The sequence below is a fragment of the Borostomias antarcticus genome, assembly GCF_949987555.1.
Source record: "Borostomias antarcticus genome assembly, chromosome: 6".
Taxonomy (NCBI): domain Eukaryota; kingdom Metazoa; phylum Chordata; class Actinopteri; order Stomiiformes; family Stomiidae; genus Borostomias; species Borostomias antarcticus.
Genome location: NC_140239.1, coordinates 22,216,172 through 22,235,887, shown reverse-complemented (window position 1 = coordinate 22,235,887; position 19,716 = coordinate 22,216,172). Strand labels below are relative to the sequence as shown.

Below are 19,716 nucleotides of genomic sequence, written 5' to 3'. Positions count from 1 at the left end.
TGCCTTCGGAATCTTCCATTCTACTTCGTGCTCATCATAGCACTGGCTACAGAGACTGCATTGGTCAAAGTTGTAAATGACCTTAGAATGAACGCTAACTCCAAAGCAACCATTCTATGTTCTAACGTGGACACAAGGATCAGGCCAATTTACGAAACTGGACCCAGGAGTGGAGCTGCTCCATGGATGTATTAATAGAACTGGCTAGGGTCACTCCTGGGTCACTTCACTGACTGCTCGGTAAAGTGAAGCCCTATAGGACCGCGCCATCTTTGAAAAAAACGCGTCATTGGCGCCTTTGACATGCGCAGTCAAGGCAAGTCAAGGCGCCAATGACGCGTTTTTGTAATCCACGAACAGATGTGAAATGCAAATGCTCGAAAAACATATTTTTTTATCCAGGCATGTTAGTTTTAACAGTATAATTGTGACTGAACATGTTTTGTTTGTTAGTAGGTGGTATTCATTCTGTTCACAACAATGCGATGGGCAGCCAAGCGAAATAGCTTAAGGGGACCTGGTCCCAGGCGAGTTGAACAGCTGTCATGGATGTATTAATAGAACTGGATACAGCCACTCCATTCACTGAGCGCTATCACAAATGAAGCCCTATTGAACCGCGCCATCTTGGCAAATTTGTAGTCATTTGACTATTTCCGGTGACTTTTGTACTTGCGCAGTTGTGCTTTTCTGGCTTTCCGGTGACTTTTGTACTTGCGCAGTTGTGCTTTTCTGTCCTATGCGCGTCCACGAACAAGTTCACGAAATGTAGATGCACGTTCCCAGCTCTCTCCACTTTAATTTAGCAATGAAAACCGGCTTGCATATTAACCTGTTTTTGTCAAATATATCCATTGGAGACATTCTTTTTTAATCCAGGCATCTTAGTTTTAACAGGTTAATTATAGCTTAACATGTTTTGTTTGCTAGTAGATGGTATTCATTCCGTTCGCGATAACGTTATTGCAGCCAGGCTAAATTCCTCCAGGGAGCCAGTGACAGGCGAGTTGAAAAGCTTCACTCCCCGCTAGCAGGAGCTTTGGCCGCTGCTACCGCATCTCGGATAACCCGCTGAGTTCGTGGCTGCTATTTCACACTCGCCCTTGATCAATCCCAATACCGATCCATGGTATATGGATGCGAAATAAGACAATAAATGGCATATATAAGCTACACAACGGCCAATCACCGCGACAAACACCTATAATAGGCATATTATATTATAATGACCGGAATTTCTCCAGTTTGTCCGGAAAAGTCTAATCTTCCCGGACACATTGACCGGTACCAATTTTCTCTAACGTAAACCCTGCCTACCACCTACTAGCAAACAAAACATGTTCAGTCACAATTATAGGCTACTGTTAAAACTAAGATGCCTGGATAAAAAAAGATGTTTTCCAACGGATATATTTGACGAAAGTACATTAATAAGCAAGCCGATTTTCATTGCTAACTCAGAGCGGGGAGAGCCATGAACGCGCGTTTGCATTTCACATCTGTTTGACTACACAAACGCGTCATTGGTGCCTTTGACTGCGCACTTTAGATTTCGAATCCTGTGGGCTTGAGCTACTCGGACGGCGCTTAGTGGGTGCGCTCCGCATATCGCAATACCCCTGCGCGGGCACGCATGCCTGGAGGCATTGCTCAATGCTCGCTGCCCGAGGGCCTCCACGCATATAGACCCTATACGTTATTTGCATCACTTGTATGATGCCGTCTAGAAATGACATTTGGAGTTGTATGATGCAGTCTAGAAATGACATTTGGAGTTGTGTGACGAGGTCCATTTTTGTACTACCTGTATGTGTTTTTCGCTGTGCTGTGACCGTTTGTTTACTCCCAACCCTGATGATTAGAGCTGGGCAAAGGGGGCGGCAACCATCGTCGGTGAGTGAGAGGACAATCAGGACTGAACCGGGAACACCTGTGTCTCACAGCCTGCTATAAAGAGCACACTGCCCCGGCAGAACGGGGGTTGTGTGGGGGACGGAAATCGGAGCGTGTGCTTGCCTGGAGGACTATCCCGGTGCTACGGCGGCGAAAGAGAAACGCGCACGTGAATTGACTGTCAGCTAACGTTACCTAGTCACCAGCTACAGCGCCGGAGCCGAGGAAGACTGCGGCGATCAGCGGGACCTGTGAGAGCGGTGGACCAGAGGGAGTTGCTGCAGACGTGAGCCGTCAGGGAACCGGAGCGAGAGAGTGCTGCTCGCTGGATAGCCTACCCCGATCAGCGGCCGGCCTGACTACGCCCCGATCCTGAACCAACCTGTGCTGGGGAGCGCGTCATACTACAGTGGAGTGTCGGTGTCCCGACATCCTCTCCGAAGTTAAGTAGGCTACTGTGCTCTGACCTGTTTAATTATTCGTATGGACATTAAGAACCGCCTTGCTATTTTAGTATTTTATAAGAGACATTTAGAAACAGCCCTGGCATTTTAGTAATAGCCTACATGGACATTGACTGGGCCTATTATTTTATATTTTGTGCGAATAAGTGTACCATACAGCCAGCCATTGACTTAAATCTTTGACTTTTTAATTGCCGCTTGGCTGGCCCGGCTATCTGTTTACCAAGTGGATATTGGATAATTTTGTGGATTAACCGAACACTCCTGGAAGACCCTGCCCTCTCAATTGGATTGCCGTAGTTGCTGTGATAGTTTTGTAGTGTTGGTTTGCCGTGGACACCCCCTAGTGGTTAAAGGACTCAGTGGTCCCCTTTTTTCGTGTGAGAACTGTCACTTGTTTCCAATCCGCAGTATACGTGGCAGGGTGGAGCTCCACCAACCAGCTCTCCCGGTCCAGGAGGCCGTCGGGAGAAATCCCCTAAGACTATCGATCCAAGTCACCCTGGGCGGTGAAAACCTCCTTGTGCACAGTCCTACAGTATTGTAAAATAAGAATAAAACTTAACTCTGTTCATACTTTGCAACTGTTTCAGAATCTGTATACTCTGTTCAACCCTGAGATAAAGAACTATAAAGCCTGGTAATAGTGGAGTGCTAATACTCCCAGAAAGTATTTAGCTGGCGTTGTCGGAACCACCTTTGGATAGTCCACCTTGGGACATCCTTTTTTGGCAGTTGTTGGCAGGACTCAGGCTTTGAACAGAGTACAGATTTGTAACATTGTGAATTCTGAACATGATGATGATGCCTGTATTCCCAGGTGCACCATGGGTGCCAAAATTCGGAGGAATAGACCAAACAGATTGGAAAAATTCAGAGGTATGGAAATACGAAGATTGGAAAGAGCAGCTAAAAGGGCTGGTTGGAATCGAGGGACAAACAGAGACTCAGAAAGTTAGTATGATTATGGGAGCACTGACTGGAGAGGCCAAAAGACAGATTAACATCCTAACTGCAGATGAGCGTAACACTGCAGCAAAGATTTTTACTGCTCTAGATGCCATTTATGCTGAAAAGTCTTCAGGTCCATTGCTCAGAGTACAATTCTATGGGTGCCGTCAAAGACCAGATGAACCTGTTAAGTCTTATGCCCTCAGGTTGAGAGAACTCCGCAGCCGGTTACAACGGCTTGATGAAGACGCAGCACCCACTGACGTACACATGAAAGAGCAGTTCATGCTTGGGCTGGAGGAGGGACCTCTGGCGCAGGCCATGAGGAGACATGCACGCCAGAACCCTGACGGAACCTTCAATGATCTCCAACGAGAAGCGTTCCTCCTGGACGAGGATGGACATGGACGTAAGTGGCCAGAGCTATCTTGTACAGCCATGGGGGGAACAAATAACGTGCGCTCTCACCCACAGAAAACCGACTGGAAAGCAGAAATCAAGCAGGAGATCCTTGCAGAGTTAAAGGATCAGCTGAAAGATTGGACACGTGACCTCCTAGAAGAGCTCCGGCCAAGAGGCCCACCTCAGCAGACTAACCACGCCACTTCGCGCCGCGCGCCTATGCGCCGCCAGGAAGTCCCTGCATCATCTAATAAATGGGCACCAGATGGTAGGCCGATCTGTAGGCGTTGTGACCAAGTAGGTCACATGGCCCGCTTCTGTGGAGACAGTCACACCCCCTCACATTTAAACTAGCATCCCCCACTTCTGAGGCTCGGGCGGTGGGGCTAGGACAAGAGGAGGAGGTACAAGGGCCATCGGTTATGTTAGTTGGGCAGTGCCCCCAGGTTGAGGTGGGAGTGGGTGTAGTCAAGTTGAAAGGGCTCTTAGACACAGGTTCCCAAATATCAATCATCAGTCATAGCCTTTTGAGCCAACACTTCCCAGAAAGCGAAGTTAGAGAACCCCCTGCTATGGTCAGAATAAAAGCGGCCAACAACCTCCATATCCCCTATCTAGGATATGTACAGCTAGATTTTGACATCGAGGGCCATCAGATCGGTCCGCGAGGGGTTTTTGTAGTAGAGGACAGATCAGCATCAGACCCCCTCATTATTGGTATGAACATCATACAGCCTTGCTGGGACGCTGTGTTCCGTAATTCGGAAGGGCCAGCCCGGTTGTTCTGTAAAAACCCCAAGTCCCAAAGTGCCTGGAACGCAGCATTTGCGACGTGTCGTAGGACTGGAGTGACGACAGATGATGGACACCATGGCTACGTCTGGGCAGCGCACCGCCACGGAGTGACTATCCCAGCCCGGAGTGAGGTGGTTGTCTGGGGACGGGCTGCAGCTGGCAGGCGGGACTATCATGGTCTGGTAGAAGCACTCCCTGAGCCAGGCGCCATTTCCGTGGCCCGGTCTGTAGCTGTGGTCAAGAATGGACGGGTCCCCGTCCGGATCCGCAACCTACACGACTTCCCTGTCTCCTTGGACCGCTACCAGAAGCTCGGTCAAGTGACTCAGGTCGATAGCCTGGATGTTTATGGTGTGCAGGATGTCTGCCTAGAACAGGAGGAGGAAGGTACAGTCAAGGTCAGTGTAGTGGATGTATGCATGGGGGAGGAGCCTGATCAAGCATTCCAGGTCCTTAAGCTGGCCGAGCGGCCGGACCTCACCCAAGATGAGCAGAGACAACTGGCTGCCCTGCTGCACAAATGGGAGAAGGCTTTCGCGGCCCACGAGGAAGATTTCGGAAGGACAGATGTGGTAAAACACTCTATCCCTACAGGCGAGGCACCGCCCATACGGGAACGCTTCCGACCATTACCCCCCTTGCTGTACCAGGATATGAGAACCCTGTTGGAAGGTATGTTGCAAAATGGTGTCATTACTGAAAGCTCCAGCCCATGGGCAGCACCCATAGTCATGGTAAAGAAGAAAGATGGCAGCTGGAGATTCTGTGTAGACTACAGAAAGTTGAACTCTGTTACACACAAAGATGCTTTCCCACTTCCCAGGATCGAGGAGACCCTGACCTCCATGACCCGCGCAGAATGGTTCTCCACGTTGGACCTGGCCAGCGGATACTGGCAAGTGGAGGTAGACCCGCAGGACCGTGAAAAAACTGCTTTTACCACCCCTGTAGGTCTGTACGAGTTTCAACGCATGCCATTTGGCCTCTGCAACGCGCCAGCCACTTTCCAACGCCTTATGCAACAATGCTTAAATGGCCAAATTACTGACTCCCTCCTAGTCTATTTAGATGACATTATTGTGTACTCCTCCGATTTTGCTACGCACTTAAAGCACTTAGAGGAGGTGTTTGAGCGTCTCTCGAAACATGGCTTGAAGCTACGCCCTGACAAATGCAAACTCTTCCATCGGCAGGTTAAATTCCTGGGGCATGTAGTCGACCGTGAAGGCGTGAAACCGGACCCCGAGAAGATAGCTGCTGTTGTCGATTGGCCAGCCCCTACCACTGCTAAGGAACTCAAGGCCTTCCTCGGCCTGGCCGGATATTACAGACGTTTCGTCCCTGGGTTTGCAAAAATTGCACGCCCCCTAAACTCACTCCTGGTAGGAGTGCCGAATGACAAGCGTCTGGGTTCTCATCGCATATCCTGGTCAGTAGAAGCTCAAACAGCATTTGATGCTCTAAAGAAAGTGCTAACAGAGGCCCCTATCCTAGCTTACGCAGACTTCTCACAGCCATTTACCCTCTACACAGACGCCAGTCACCATGGGCTGGGAGCAGTACTCGCCCAAGTGCAGGGGGGTAAAGAGAGGGTGGTTGCCTATGCGAGCCGCAGTTTGCATCCTACAGAGCAGAATGACGCCAACTATAGCTCCTTCAAGCTTGAACTCCTCGCACTAAAGTGGGCAGTTACCGAAAAGTTCAAAGATTATTTGACTGGTGCCAAGTTTGTTGTTTACACCGATAATAATCCTGTGGCCCATTTGCAGACGGCGAAACTGGGTGCAGTGGAACAACGCTGGGCAGCCCAACTGGCATCCTTTGACTTTGAGGTGAAATATCGTGCTGGCAGAGAAAATGTGAATGCGGATGCTTTGTCGCGATTCCCCACACCTAAACACCCCCCACAGCAACTCAGTCCTAGAGACGTAACCGCATCAGCTGTGGTGACCCACCAGGATGGCGCCCCAGAAGGCCGCATCGACTGGGAACAGGAACAAGTAGCTGACCCTGAGATCCGCACTGTGAGAAGGTATGTGGAACAAGGGCATTGCCCTACGGGCCGACAACAGGAGATACACACCACTGGGACAGCAAGGTTGTTGAAACAATTCAGGCGGCTCAGCCTACGGGATGGGGTTTTGTGTCGCCGATTCACTGACCCTAACACCTCAGAGCAATTGTTTCAGGTTGTGTGTCCAGGCCCCCGGCGTCAGATGGTATGGGAACAACACCACAAGTCTGCGGCACATGCTGGAGCGGGAAGGACGCTGCTGACGCTGAGGCGCCGGTTCTTCTGGGTAGGCATGGAGACACAGGTGCGCCAATTCCAAGCAGAGTGTGTTACATGCAGTTTGCAACGTGATAAGGTAGAACCACGAGCCCCCTTGAACCCAGTAACCGTTACCTTCCCCCTTGAGGTAGTCGCTCTTGACTTTCTAACACTCGGTCGACCAAACGACTACTATCAAAACATACTAGTGATGACTGATATGTTTACGCGTTACACATGGGCCGTAGCTACCCGCGATCAGACAGCCAGGACCACTGTACGAGCAATCTATTCTGAGATCGTGCGGCACTTTGGGTGCCCCGTCCGTTTTCATTCAGACCAGGGCCCCAATTTCGAGTCTGACTTGATGCAGCAGCTATGCGAGATGTATGGAGTCACTAAGAGCAGGACAACACCTTACCACCCTGCCGGGAATGGGCGTGTCGAACGCATGAACCAAACACTCCTTAACATGCTCCGTACCATGGGGGCCGAGAAACAGAGCCGCTGGCCAGAGTATTTATCCGAACTCCTACAGGCCTACAATAACACCGTACACAGTGCCACCGGCTTCGCGCCATCCTATCTGCTGCAGGGCCGACACCTCAGGCTCCCAGTAGATGTTGTGCTAGGGGTAGAACGGGAACAGCCAAGCAAGGGACTGACTGACTGGGTCGGAGACCATCACAGGAAGCTGACATATGCGTATGAGCTAGCACGTGGTAGGATGGACAAGGCGGCCGAGCGGAGTAAGAGCCGCTACGACCAAAGAGCCAACGCGACTCCATTGTTAGCTGGGGAACGGGTGTGGGTGCGTGACCGGGGCCGACGAGGGTTGGGAAAGCTACATGGGGTATGGGACCCCGAGCCCTATCGTGTCGTCGAAGCCAAGGGAAACACGGGCGTAGTGTACAAAGTACAGCCGGAGAGGGGTGGGAGGGAGAAAGTCCTCCACCGGAATGCCCTGAAACTGTGCACGGTTCCCCCCTCGCAGAGGCCACCAGTGACTCTGCCAGAGAACCCTGTGAGACCTGCGAGCCCTACGCTCTTATATATCCCCGTCCCTGTCCGACATGTACCCGCGCCTGACGCCAACCCTGACGCGGCCGCCGAGCCAAGGCGCGCAGTCCCTGTCCCTGTCCGACATGTACCCGCCAATGACTACAACCCTGACGCAGCCGCTGAGCCAAGGCGCTCAACCCGGCCAAATATAGGCATCCCACCACCCCGCTATAGACTCTGAATGGCAGAGACTGCCAACATTTCACAATGGGGAGATGTGACGAGGTCCATTTTTGTACTACCTGTATGTGTTTTTCGCTGTGCTGTGACCGTTTGTTTACTCCCAACCCTGATGATTAGAGCTGGGCAAAGGGGGCGGCAACCATCGTCGGTGAGTGAGAGGACAATCAGGACTGAACCGGGAACACCTGTGTCTCACAGCCTGCTATAAAGAGCACACTGCCCCGGCAGAACGGGGGTTGTGTGGGGGACGGAAATCGGAGCGTGTGCTTGCCTGGAGGACTATCCCGGTGCTACGGCGGCGAAAGAGAAACGCGCACGTGAATTGACTGTCAGCTAACGTTACCTAGTCACCAGCTACAGCGCCGGAGCCGAGGAAGACTGCGGCGATCAGCGGGACCTGTGAGAGCGGTGGACCAGAGGGAGTTGCTGCAGACGTGAGCCGTCAGGGAACCGGAGCGAGAGAGTGCTGCTCGCTGGATAGCCTACCCCGATCAGCGGCCGGCCTGACTACGCCCCGATCCTGAACCAACCTGTGCTGGGGAGCGCGTCATACTACAGTGGAGTGTCGGTGTCCCGACATCCTCTCCGAAGTTAAGTAGGCTACTGTGCTCTGACCTGTTTAATTATTCGTATGGACATTAAGAACCGCCTTGCTATTTTAGTATTTTATAAGAGACATTTAGAAACAGCCCTGGCATTTTAGTAATAGCCTACATGGACATTGACTGGGCCTATTATTTTATATTTTGTGCGAATAAGTGTACCATACAGCCAGCCATTGACTTAAATCTTTGACTTTTTAATTGCCGCTTGGCTGGCCCGGCTATCTGTTTACCAAGTGGATATTGGATAATTTTGTGGATTAACCGAACACTCCTGGAAGACCCTGCCCTCTCAATTGGATTGCCGTAGTTGCTGTGATAGTTTTGTAGTGTTGGTTTGCCGTGGACACCCCCTAGTGGTTAAAGGACTCAGTGGTCCCCTTTTTTCGTGTGAGAACTGTCACTTGTTTCCAATCCGCAGTATACGTGGCAGGGTGGAGCTCCACCAACCAGCTCTCCCGGTCCAGGAGGCCGTCGGGAGAAATCCCCTAAGACTATCGATCCAAGTCACCCTGGGCGGTGAAAACCTCCTTGTGCACAGTCCTACAGTATTGTAAAATAAGAATAAAACTTAACTCTGTTCATACTTTGCAACTGTTTCAGAATCTGTATACTCTGTTCAACCCTGAGATAAAGAACTATAAAGCCTGGTAATAGTGGAGTGCTAATACTCCCAGAAAGTATTTAGCTGGCGTTGTCGGAACCACCTTGGGACAGTTGTATGATGCCGTCTAGAAAAGACGTTTGGAGGCGATGGACAAAGGTCGAATTCTGACGTCTGGGTGATACCAGGTTGCTCCAAAGAGCTCTCTGTTCTAGTCCTCCTGGACCTGATTGCAGTTTTCGATACCATAAATCATATGATCCTCATTGAAAGATAGAAGAAGAAGAAGTGGGCCTCTCTGGTCCAGTCCTAAATTGGTTTAGGACCTATCTAACTGGTCGGGAATTTTTCATCGCCCTTGGTGACCACAGCTCAGAAAAGATTTGTATGACCTGTGGGCAAACCTGTGGCAGTGTTATTGGGCATTGGGAGGCACAGTTGTGCAGATAACAACCAAATAAATATTTCTGTAACCAGTAATTAGCCTACAGCTCCATTGACTGCCTTGTAAATTGTATTATGATTAGCCTATAAATGTATGGGTATCACAACATTTCCTCCAGCTAAACCACGACAAAACAGAGGTACTGATTATTGGTGAAAAAGATTAAAGAGATAAACTATCTGCACATTTAAAAACACCTAGTCTGGCTTCGCCAGACCCAATTCGCAAAAATAAAATGCGAAACTCACAGTTGCTTTTCGATTCCCAAGGGGCATTACCAACGGGCGTAGATCAAAATGCCTCTGGACGCAATTGGATAAACCTACAACCAATCAGCGAAAATGCCTCTACAGCGCTCTTCTATTGGTTCCGTCATCTTATTAAACCCATCCCATATTAGATAAAACAGTTATGATTGGCACGAACAAATCTCTGTTTGAGCGGATTCAGTTAGAAAGGTTAGGGATTGCCAGACTGATCTGTGGAGTGAAATAGAATGTGAGCTCGCGAGATCAGGCTGGCAACACTTGACACCAAATTCCAGGTTAAAAACCTAGGTGTCATACTTGACTCAGATCTTAATTTCAAAACCCACATATGGATATAGAATATTACTAAGACATCTTTTTATCACTTAAGAAATTATTTCATCACAAGCAGGCTGGACTACTGCAATGCTCTAAGTAGCCTACTAAAGAAAGCTATGTCTAAACTACAAATGATAAGAACGCTGCAGCACAAGTCCTCACTAATACTAGATGGAGGGCACACACACCAGTCTTAAAATCACTGCACCGGTTACCTATTAAAATTATTTTACTATCTTTAAATCTCTACACAGTCATACATACTGTACTCCTGAATACATTTCAGACATGCTTGTTAGGTACACGCCCAGTAGATCCCTCGGGTACTGAGCACCTAATAGTTCCAAAAGCCATGATCAAGAGACACAGAGGCAACTTTCAGTGTCTATGCCCTCAACCTCTGGAACACCTTGACAGAGAACCTAAGAAGGGCTGAAACTGTGGACATTTTTAAACGAGATCTTAAGACATACCTATTAAATCTTGCTTATAATCACTAGCCAGGACCAAGAGACATGGACAGGCAGCCTCCAGCCTGCTAGTCCTTAGTGAATCATTCGTGTATATCCATTTTATGCATTGTGCGTATATCAAGATGTTGCTTAGCTACTGGCCTGATTGGTCGATGAGGAACTAGAATCTAGTTACTAGATCATGCTGTATGCAGTGTACATGATAGTATCCTATGAGAGTATATATCCGAGTGTATATTCGTGCACTGTGTGTATATGCGGCTACTAACCCGGTCTTCCTCTCTCCTCCCTAGTGTTTCTCCCTCATATACTCTAACCAGGTCCTGTGGATGACCCCTTGTCTCCGGCAGGCCACCCTGTGTCCAGTAGAAATCCCCCTGACCGCTGTAAAGACCGAGTGTGGCTACTAACCCTGTCTTCCTCTCTCCTCCCTAGTGTCCCTCCTTCTTGTACTATGCCCAAGTCCTGGAAAGTCTTCCGCTCCTCCCTATTCCTGATCAAGGTCGTCCTAAGGTCCCCATGGCTCCCGGAGAGGCCCCCTGCCATCCTCGTGTCCAGCTCCATCCCACTGTGTCGCCAGTTGTCCCTACCAACTCATCACCGCCCCCCCCCCCCCTCCCCGCTTTCTTGGCTCTCTGCATTTTGTTTGATGGCTAACACATAATGTCTCACTTACATCTCTTTTATGAACTATGTTGCCCATGTTTAGTGCTCTGTAAATGTTCATAGCCAATAGATCATAGAGCATAGAACATTCTCCAGGAGCTTGCTCGATTGTCTCGTTGAGAGAGGTCAAGGAAGAATTTTTACATCTCACCTATTTCGGCTCCTGAGTGAACTGTTTTTTTGCTTCCCTCTGGAAAATATAGGGGTAGGATCTATGTCCATCCCCCTTTTATCTCTGTAAAGTGCATTGTGTTGCCTCTGTGTATGAAATACACTATACAAATTAAGTTTGATTTGATTTGAAACATTGTAAAGAAGGGGCAAGGCTCTCTCTCTCAACACACACGCACACATGCACGCACACACACACACACACACACACACACACACACACACACACACACACACACACACACACACACCATTGCCTGCTCCCATCCCTCTCTCCCTCTGAGCGGAAAGATTGAAAGGGAAACGTAATTGCAGCACAGCAGTATGCTTGTGCCAGAGGACAGTCTGCAGCATTTGATGACAACATCCCTGCTCATGTCACTGATGCTTAATAAAGGCCAAGACCAAAAAATAAAATCATTAAAATTGAGATAAGCCAAAACAACCAACGCCCATGGACCACAAAGAGCAGGTTGGAAATGGTGGAGCACACCTAAGGTATGATGCACAAAATCCAAGTAGACAAGAAGTAGACAATGCAGATCAAAAGGTGTCTTTTGAAGCCACAACATCCGTTTTGGGTCACTGTGCTTGCCTTGTTGATTTGCCACAAAAGAGGACTGAGCTGCTTAGCAGTATATGTAAAACCACCCCCCCGGGAGGGATTGGGGCAGACCACCAACGCATTCGGCCACCATGCTGTGTAAACTGATGAAAACAAAAGCACAAAGATGCCGCGGGAACTCTTTATATCCCCTCTTGATGTACTGCTTCCATGCAGACTGTGGGTTGTGTTGTTGGCCTCTGAGCTGTAATACTGCACACAGTCCCAATTACCTTTTATGTCTGTTTTGGTTTACAAATTCTTGTTTACTGTACCGACTGATTCTCTTGCATCTTTTCCAGACTAGGAGGCTCAAATCTGGTTTTGGATACAACTTTGGCAATAATAATTTTTTTGAAAAATGAAATGAACTTGATTAAATTAGCCTGAAGTCTAGAACAATAGACACAAGTGACAACACCAAATCAATAAACCAATGGCATGTGGGGTGTTAAATATATAGGAGTGATACATGAACAGAATTAGCATTCCAACCCAGAGTGGGAGTTGGGGGGCAGAGGGGGGCACTGAGTGGCACTGCCACTCCACCATGCCCTCTCAGAGCTGAAAGCACTGGGAGCCCGAAGGTAAGTGATGCTCTGGCTCATTTCAATGGCCACTTACAGTCTCAGCTTCTTTTCCACATACTGTGAAAATGTATCTGTATGATGCCCTGTAAAGTAAGTGAGAGTGTGTGTGTGTTTTATGTGTCCGTAATCGTCAATGTCAAAACACTGCACTGCTGTTCGACGACAGGCATACTTATGCACACTCATTTTCAACATTAGCTAAGTACACACAAACCACTGCGTTCTTAGTCAGTGTTTAGAGCTGCACAGCGCCATGAAAAATCTAGTAGTTAAAAGCTTGATATCTGTCAGTTCCCACCATAAAGCTGCGCTGATGAACCAACCAACCCTTCTACGGTATAATCCTCCATAACGTGCACAGCACCACTTGGTCTTCTGCGCCATGCATCTGTCTTCCACGATCAGCAGCCTTCAGATACTTTAATATGATCCACAGACAGACAAATAGGCCATACAATTCACTGCTTAGCTGCCATGCTAACATGGAAAGCAATTATGACATAGTTTTTCTATACAGTCTTGGCGGCTCACTCTAATCTGACTGTTACAGTGTTCATGTCTGTTAAATGTCCTTTCTCACTTTTTTATTTTTTAGGGGGGTGGGGGGTGGGTCGTTAATAAAGCATTTTGAAACTTTTAGTCTGAACTTAATGACTTGCCGTTTGATGTAAAAAGGATTCTAGCAGACTTGCTGTGTGCCAATAACTTGAGCAGCTTGTTAATGTGCAATTATGCCCAGTGTACATGCAGCACCTCTAGGAGTCACCATTGACTCTCTAACCTATTGAATGCTTTAAGCTACTGTACACACTCAGACTACACACAGGCATGCTTTCGGTGTCACAGGCACAAAGGCAGAGTGGAAGGGAGGCAAGGAGAAAGGCACACATTCCACATTGAAAGACACTCATTCCAACTCCACATCCTTCTCTCCATCTCTCCCTGCTCTTAAGTTTCTCTCTCTCTCTCTCTCTCTCTCTCTCTCTCTCACACACACACACACACACATACACACAAACAGCTTGGATCAGTGATATAAGTAGCCTCTAACTGGCTCGTCCTCTGTCAGAGACGGCATGGGGCTCAATTAAAGCCCATGTATGTCAACCCTGCCCCATCAAAAGGTTGTTACCACTCCCCAGTCCCTCCCCCTGCTGTGTATCTCACTCCCTCTGTCCCGTACGACAGCGCTGTGGACGGCTCCTTTCTTTGGCGGTGGTGTCTGTGTGGAGGTCACGGCTAATCCTCTGGGAGTTCTCCCATTGTCTTGGCAACCATGGGGGTCAGAGCCTTTGAAAAGACAGGGTTTAGTTAAACATCTATTAGTGGAACACTGGCCGGCCCAGAGAGGTGCTCCCATTGGCTGCTGCTACGCACAGGGGGAGGTGTTTAATGGAAACTGTTTCTCCCACAGCTGTTCGGTGTTACATCATTAGTCATCTGCCCCATACACTGTGTTAGGGCACAAAGGCACTAGGCAGCCTAGTATTTGGGGGGCGTCTGTTCACATTAGCAGAGGAGGTTGAACAATAGGTGGTGGAATATCTATTTAATTACTGTGAAATGGGTGTGTTTTCCTTTCCTTTTCACAACCCCTTGTGACAGAGGGCCAAAGTTATGTCTAAATGTGCAAACCGAGAAGAGACGACAATATGGAGGAGTAGTTCTCTAGTTAGTTCTGTCAGCTGTTGATATGCACCATCAAACATCCTTATCCTCTTGTCAGCTCTTTCCAAGGCCCATGGTTAGTAAAGACACTGTTCACTGTTTTTGTATGTGTCTCTGTAAGTGCGTGTGCATGTATGTGTTTGTGTAGGGGAAAGCACACACTGGAGGCTAAGCGAGGCTAGATAATAAACACATTATGCAGTGTAGAAAATAATATTTCCATTTATTGTGTATTTGGTACAAATGTAATGTTGCTGCAGGGCTTGATGACCAGCTCCGGGAAGCCTGTGCGATCGTCCACTTCTCTATCAAACAGCAGATTCGAGGCTTCACCAATGACCACCTCGGCTGTGGTGAACACCTCCAGGCCTCCGAGCACGTGGCCCCCCAACGTCTTCCCCTCTTTGTCAGCCAGGCAGATGTGCAGGTGGGCCTCCTTGTTCAGTGTGCCGACCAGAGACACAATCTCAAAGCGCCCCTGGAGGCTGATCACCTGACAATAGGACGTCGGGAGGGATACAGAATATGGAATCACATTACTGTGTTGCACTGCAAAGACTGCAGTACTAGTAGACCTCGCAGATGGAGAAATCGTGTCTCTGCTGCTGCTTGCAAACTAAGCACTGAAACTGAAACCTACCTAGCCCTTTCTTTCAGACAGTTCTTTTTTTCCAATCGTAACCATGCACACGAAGCTCCAGAACCCCTGATGTGAGTGCCACATTACAAGTTCCTAAGTATTTTGGCTCACTGTCAGACATCCCCAACCCAGTACTGACCCAAACCCCTTTGAGGGGTCACGTGGATGCCCCACAATCATGGCCTTTTAGTTTACTGCAACTTACAGCAGCATTAGCGGAGACATATGACCGCTGCCAGGCTCAGCCCTGCCAACAAGTACCTCATTGGTATTCTCAGCGGTGGCGTTTGCCAGCCGGAGCGTTGCCTTGGTTAAGCTGCCCACGCAGGTGATGACGAACGGTGCTTTGAGGCCTCTCTCCTCCACGAATGCCAGCAGGCAGCCCAGCAGCTCTTGTCCCGGCCCCAGACGCAGTGCGTGGACCCTGAGGGCCGAACCTGAGGACGCCTGGGCACCAGGGAGAAAGGGAGAGAGAGATATTAAGAGTCTGCATCCAATACAGGCCTCGTAGTCCTACTGAACAGTGAGAGCAGGTACAATCAGAATCAGATTTATTTAGCCCGGTAGGTTTTCACACATACTAGGAATTTGTTTTGGACTGTTGTTTTGGATGGTGCATGACACTAAAAAGACAACAAGGTACAAGGACAAGACAGGACAGTGCAAATGACAGGACAGTGCAAAATATTATAGCGCAAGAAGCAATGGGGCAAGTAAAATAATATGATTCCTATACTGAATGGAACATGGAGAGATGGGATGTTTGCATATGCATGAACTATGACTACTATGACTAAAACCCAGCAGGGACTAGAGAGTGTGCTCCTTGAGTCTCTAACAGCATGTCCTTTATAATCCATTTGTCCCTCTCTTGCTTCACTTCAGAGGACTTGTCAATGCTTGTCTTGTACTGCGAGGGCTTCCAACACTGAAAAGGCCTGTGCTGTCTAGGCCACCTGGAAGGAGGCTTGGCTTTTCAGCCCTGGGTCTTGGGCTGGGGGCCAGCTGTAACATTGTAAGCCCTAAACTTTATTCAACCCCCTCCATTTCTCTCTGCCCCTCTGGGGCTGCTCTCTATTGGTCTCTAGGCTGGCTGGCTGGAGCCATGATGTTCGGAGAGTCACTGAGCCGCTGTAAGTCAATTAATCACAGTTCACATCCTGGGCAAAGAGGAAAAGAGGCAGAGGGGAAGGCAAGAGAGGGAGGAGGGCAGTGAGGTGGACTTGAGAGACACACTCACTAAGATGGTGGTCCATTCATTCATGATGGTTAACTAAATATGAGTCTGACCCCGTAACCTGCACTGAAGACATAATGTCCTCCCTGATACATGCATATAAGTGAACCACCTCACAGTTCTTGCCTCAACACAATCCATAGCTGTCTCAAATACCCTGATAGAGCAGCCATGTTAACAGTTGTTTCTGTCTTATGTCAAAGTGTGGACTGGCACATTCAAAACATTAATTATTACTTGCACTATTCCTGGGTTTTCCGCATACAGGTAATTGGTGAGCTCTTTGTTCAACAGTAACCACTCTAAAAATCCAAAAAGGTGGTTTTGTGAAACCACAACAGTAATTGTAACATGGGTTTGAACTGTCTTCATGCCTTACTATGGAGCAGTGTTAAGCAGAGAGTGCCCTGATGATTGCATGCTTTTATAGAACATAATTAGCACCCCTCTCTGAAGCCCTCTCTAGCGCCGTCTCCCTGTTCATACACCCCAAATCCCCTCTCATGTAACACCACAAATAAACACTTGTGTATCCAGGTGATCAAGGGAATTCAAATATTTAGGCTAACGTGAACAAATATTGAAGGGTGGCTGTAGTGTGCTTGATTATGCATGGATAACACATCTCAGAAAAACAAGCATAGCCTAACTTTTAAAGAAGTAGGCTAATAAATATCAAAACAGATTTCTCTGCAATCTCATCAAAAGAGGAAATCTTGAGAGTTGTAAGTAGAGGAAGTTTTCTTGATTAGCCTAATTCAGTGTCATTGTTTGAGTTACGGTGGCATCTCTAAGCACAGCAAAAGCTGGTCCTTGAACTTTTAAGTTCCAAGGCTTCTGCTCCCTTTCCACTGTGCTTAAACCATGGATGTATTAATAGAGGCTTCGCCAGGAACTCAATCCCCTACAAGCCTTCTCAAACGGTCAGGTAGGCTAATGTGAATGAATAAAGTGGATTAAGTTTTATGTCCATGTCATCATAAATAAAAGTGTCAAAACAACCGTGTCTTTGAGGTGAGGAGGCTGCTCTTGATATGAGAATCTAAATTTAAGATGGGCTATTTATTTCCCCCCCAAAAAACATTAGCCTATGGATAGGCCAACAAATAACATGGCTACTACTAGCAAACACATAAGAAAAGCGTTTAATACGCTTGGGAGCTGTAAACTCACCATAAAGAACGCGTCGATATCATGGAGGTATAATATAACTGGAGACGGCATTGAAAATGGCTGCCTATTCATTTCAATGAAAGTTGCTCACCGGCGCATGAAGCCATTTGACCATGGAGGTATAATATAACTGGAGACGGCATTGAAAATGGCTGCCTATTCATTTCAATGAAAGTTGCTCACCGGCGCATGAAGCCATTTGACGTAGTGGCCAAAGCCCGGTATTGCAAGGCATGCGGCCCAAGAACCCTTATTTCCCATGTTAGTGGATGATGATAGATAGGGCTAGAAAAGGAAAACAAAATTTTTCTGGGTATCATTCAGCATCAGAGACCAATCTTATCAATATAAACTTTTAATTCAATGGGGTTTTGGGGTTTTTGAAGCCACCAATACCTGTATCGAGCCATTTAAACATGTGCTGTGCACGAGCCTCGGGGACGCGCTGGTCGCGCGTTCGTGAGTCCTGCGAACTCGGGAAAGCACGTGACCATAGGAAGACCCGCCCTACTCTGCCTCTGATTGGATAGGAAGTCATGTAATGACGTCGCTAACATTTGCTATGCTTTAGCAATGAAGCTTATGATCATGCTAATCAGAACGTATGTCTATGATGCAAATGATCATGACATGTGGTTACTTTAGGACATTGTTGGAAAAGATCTAGAGGGTAAGTGGGTCAATGTTGAATAACTTAGCTAACATTATCTAATGTTACATTTCTTTATATTAACATCAACTATATTGATAGGCTAGGGAGCTATGCTAACGGTAGCTAATGCTAACGGCTTAGGGTTAACGTTAGTTAATGCTAACGTTACGTTCGGAGGTCTCAGATGTATTTCAATTTTAACAATGTTGAGCATGATCAATGTGACATTGTTCATACATTGATTACAGTCTGTAATCTTGTCTGGCATTATTTAGCTATAGTGGGCTGATGCTTGCTGCTGCTACTATAGCATTTGCCACATTATACATCAAATTAATCAAGCATAGTGTTATTACCTGAAGGCATTATTACCATTGCAAGTAAGCATGCCATGTATATGCCATGCCTGGAAATCAAATTAATAGTGTAATTATTCCCCATCATAGCTCATTGTACACTGATATAATCATTCTCCTTGCCTTTGCTAATACTCATCTCTTTTATCAAACTTTGTGCTAGGAAAGAAATCTGGCTGTGATTCGTCGCTAGTGCTCATCCAGGCTGTTGTCATCTCCCGCCTGGACTCCTGCAACTCCCTACTTGCTGCCATCCTGCAGCGTTGGCCATCAGACTCCTGGAGAAAGCTGCTGCTGACCTGGTGTTCAACGGCCCCATGCTCTTCCACAAAACTTCCCTACTCTGTTCTCTGCACTGGCTCCCTGCGCTGTCCCATCCAGTTTAGGACTGTGGTTCAAGCCTACAGGGCAAATGAACAGCTCCCTCCGACCTCCAGGCTGTGGTCAAGCTCTGCTGCCTTGAGGTGATTTGTTCCCCAGTTGCTCCAAGCCCCCCTACGGCAGATTGTAACGGCCATGGCTTTTTTCTGTCCTGGCCTCACAGTGGTGGAATGAACTGTGCACTGATGTCAGAACAGAGCCAATAATACACACTGTTCATAGTGAGCCTAGTTATTATTGATTAACTTGGACTGTTTCCTCTCTCCTTGTCAGTCATTAAAATATGTTCAGTGTTTCACAATACTGATGTATAACATTTCATTATTTTGTCTCAGACCATTTCTGAAACAATCATCAGTGTCAGTATACATTTCCCTCCAATGTTATTGCTTGCCCATTTTTAACCATTTAACTACTAGACTGTACAAACGAATTGCACAACTATAGTATTTTCTAGGTATAGCCTACTTCTCCACTTTCTCTTAATGTTGGTATGAAATGGCAGTCAAACTATGCAATGATGTTCCACACTGTTTCCACCCAAATTCCCAACAAATGTGGCCACCACACTGTTCAGGACATTCACAGGTCTTGCTCTCAGGGATCGGTAAAAGAAAGGGACATGGTTCCTCCATAATGTGCTAAGGCTCTGCTTAGATCAAAGGCTTGGTCATCAGAAAATATCACAAAGACAGTGATCACAAAACAATTAAAAACATGTCAAGAGTGTATGCCTTAACCCTAGTCAAATTTCTAGTATGTGTGAACCATATACATGGCAGTAAACAGATCTTGAGTCATACAAACTGGAGGATGCTTGACCCATACAAACTACTTTAACTCAA

At 47.6% G+C, this 19,716-nt stretch overlaps 1 protein-coding gene across 1 annotated transcript; it reads right to left on the bottom strand.

Moving 5' to 3' along the window:
* Positions 1 to 14,655: 14,655 nt before the first annotated feature.
* On the bottom strand, positions 14,656 to 17,533 carry LOC311310553 (bifunctional protein GlmU-like; the record flags this gene model as incomplete). The annotated part of the gene is made up of 3 exons (XM_084440062.1): positions 14,656 to 14,925; positions 15,334 to 15,519; positions 17,483 to 17,533. 3 exons carry the CDS (start codon positions 17,531 to 17,533, stop codon positions 14,656 to 14,658), a joined length of 507 nt encoding a protein of 168 aa, XP_084296188.1.
* Positions 17,534 to 19,716: the final 2,183 nt, after the last annotated feature.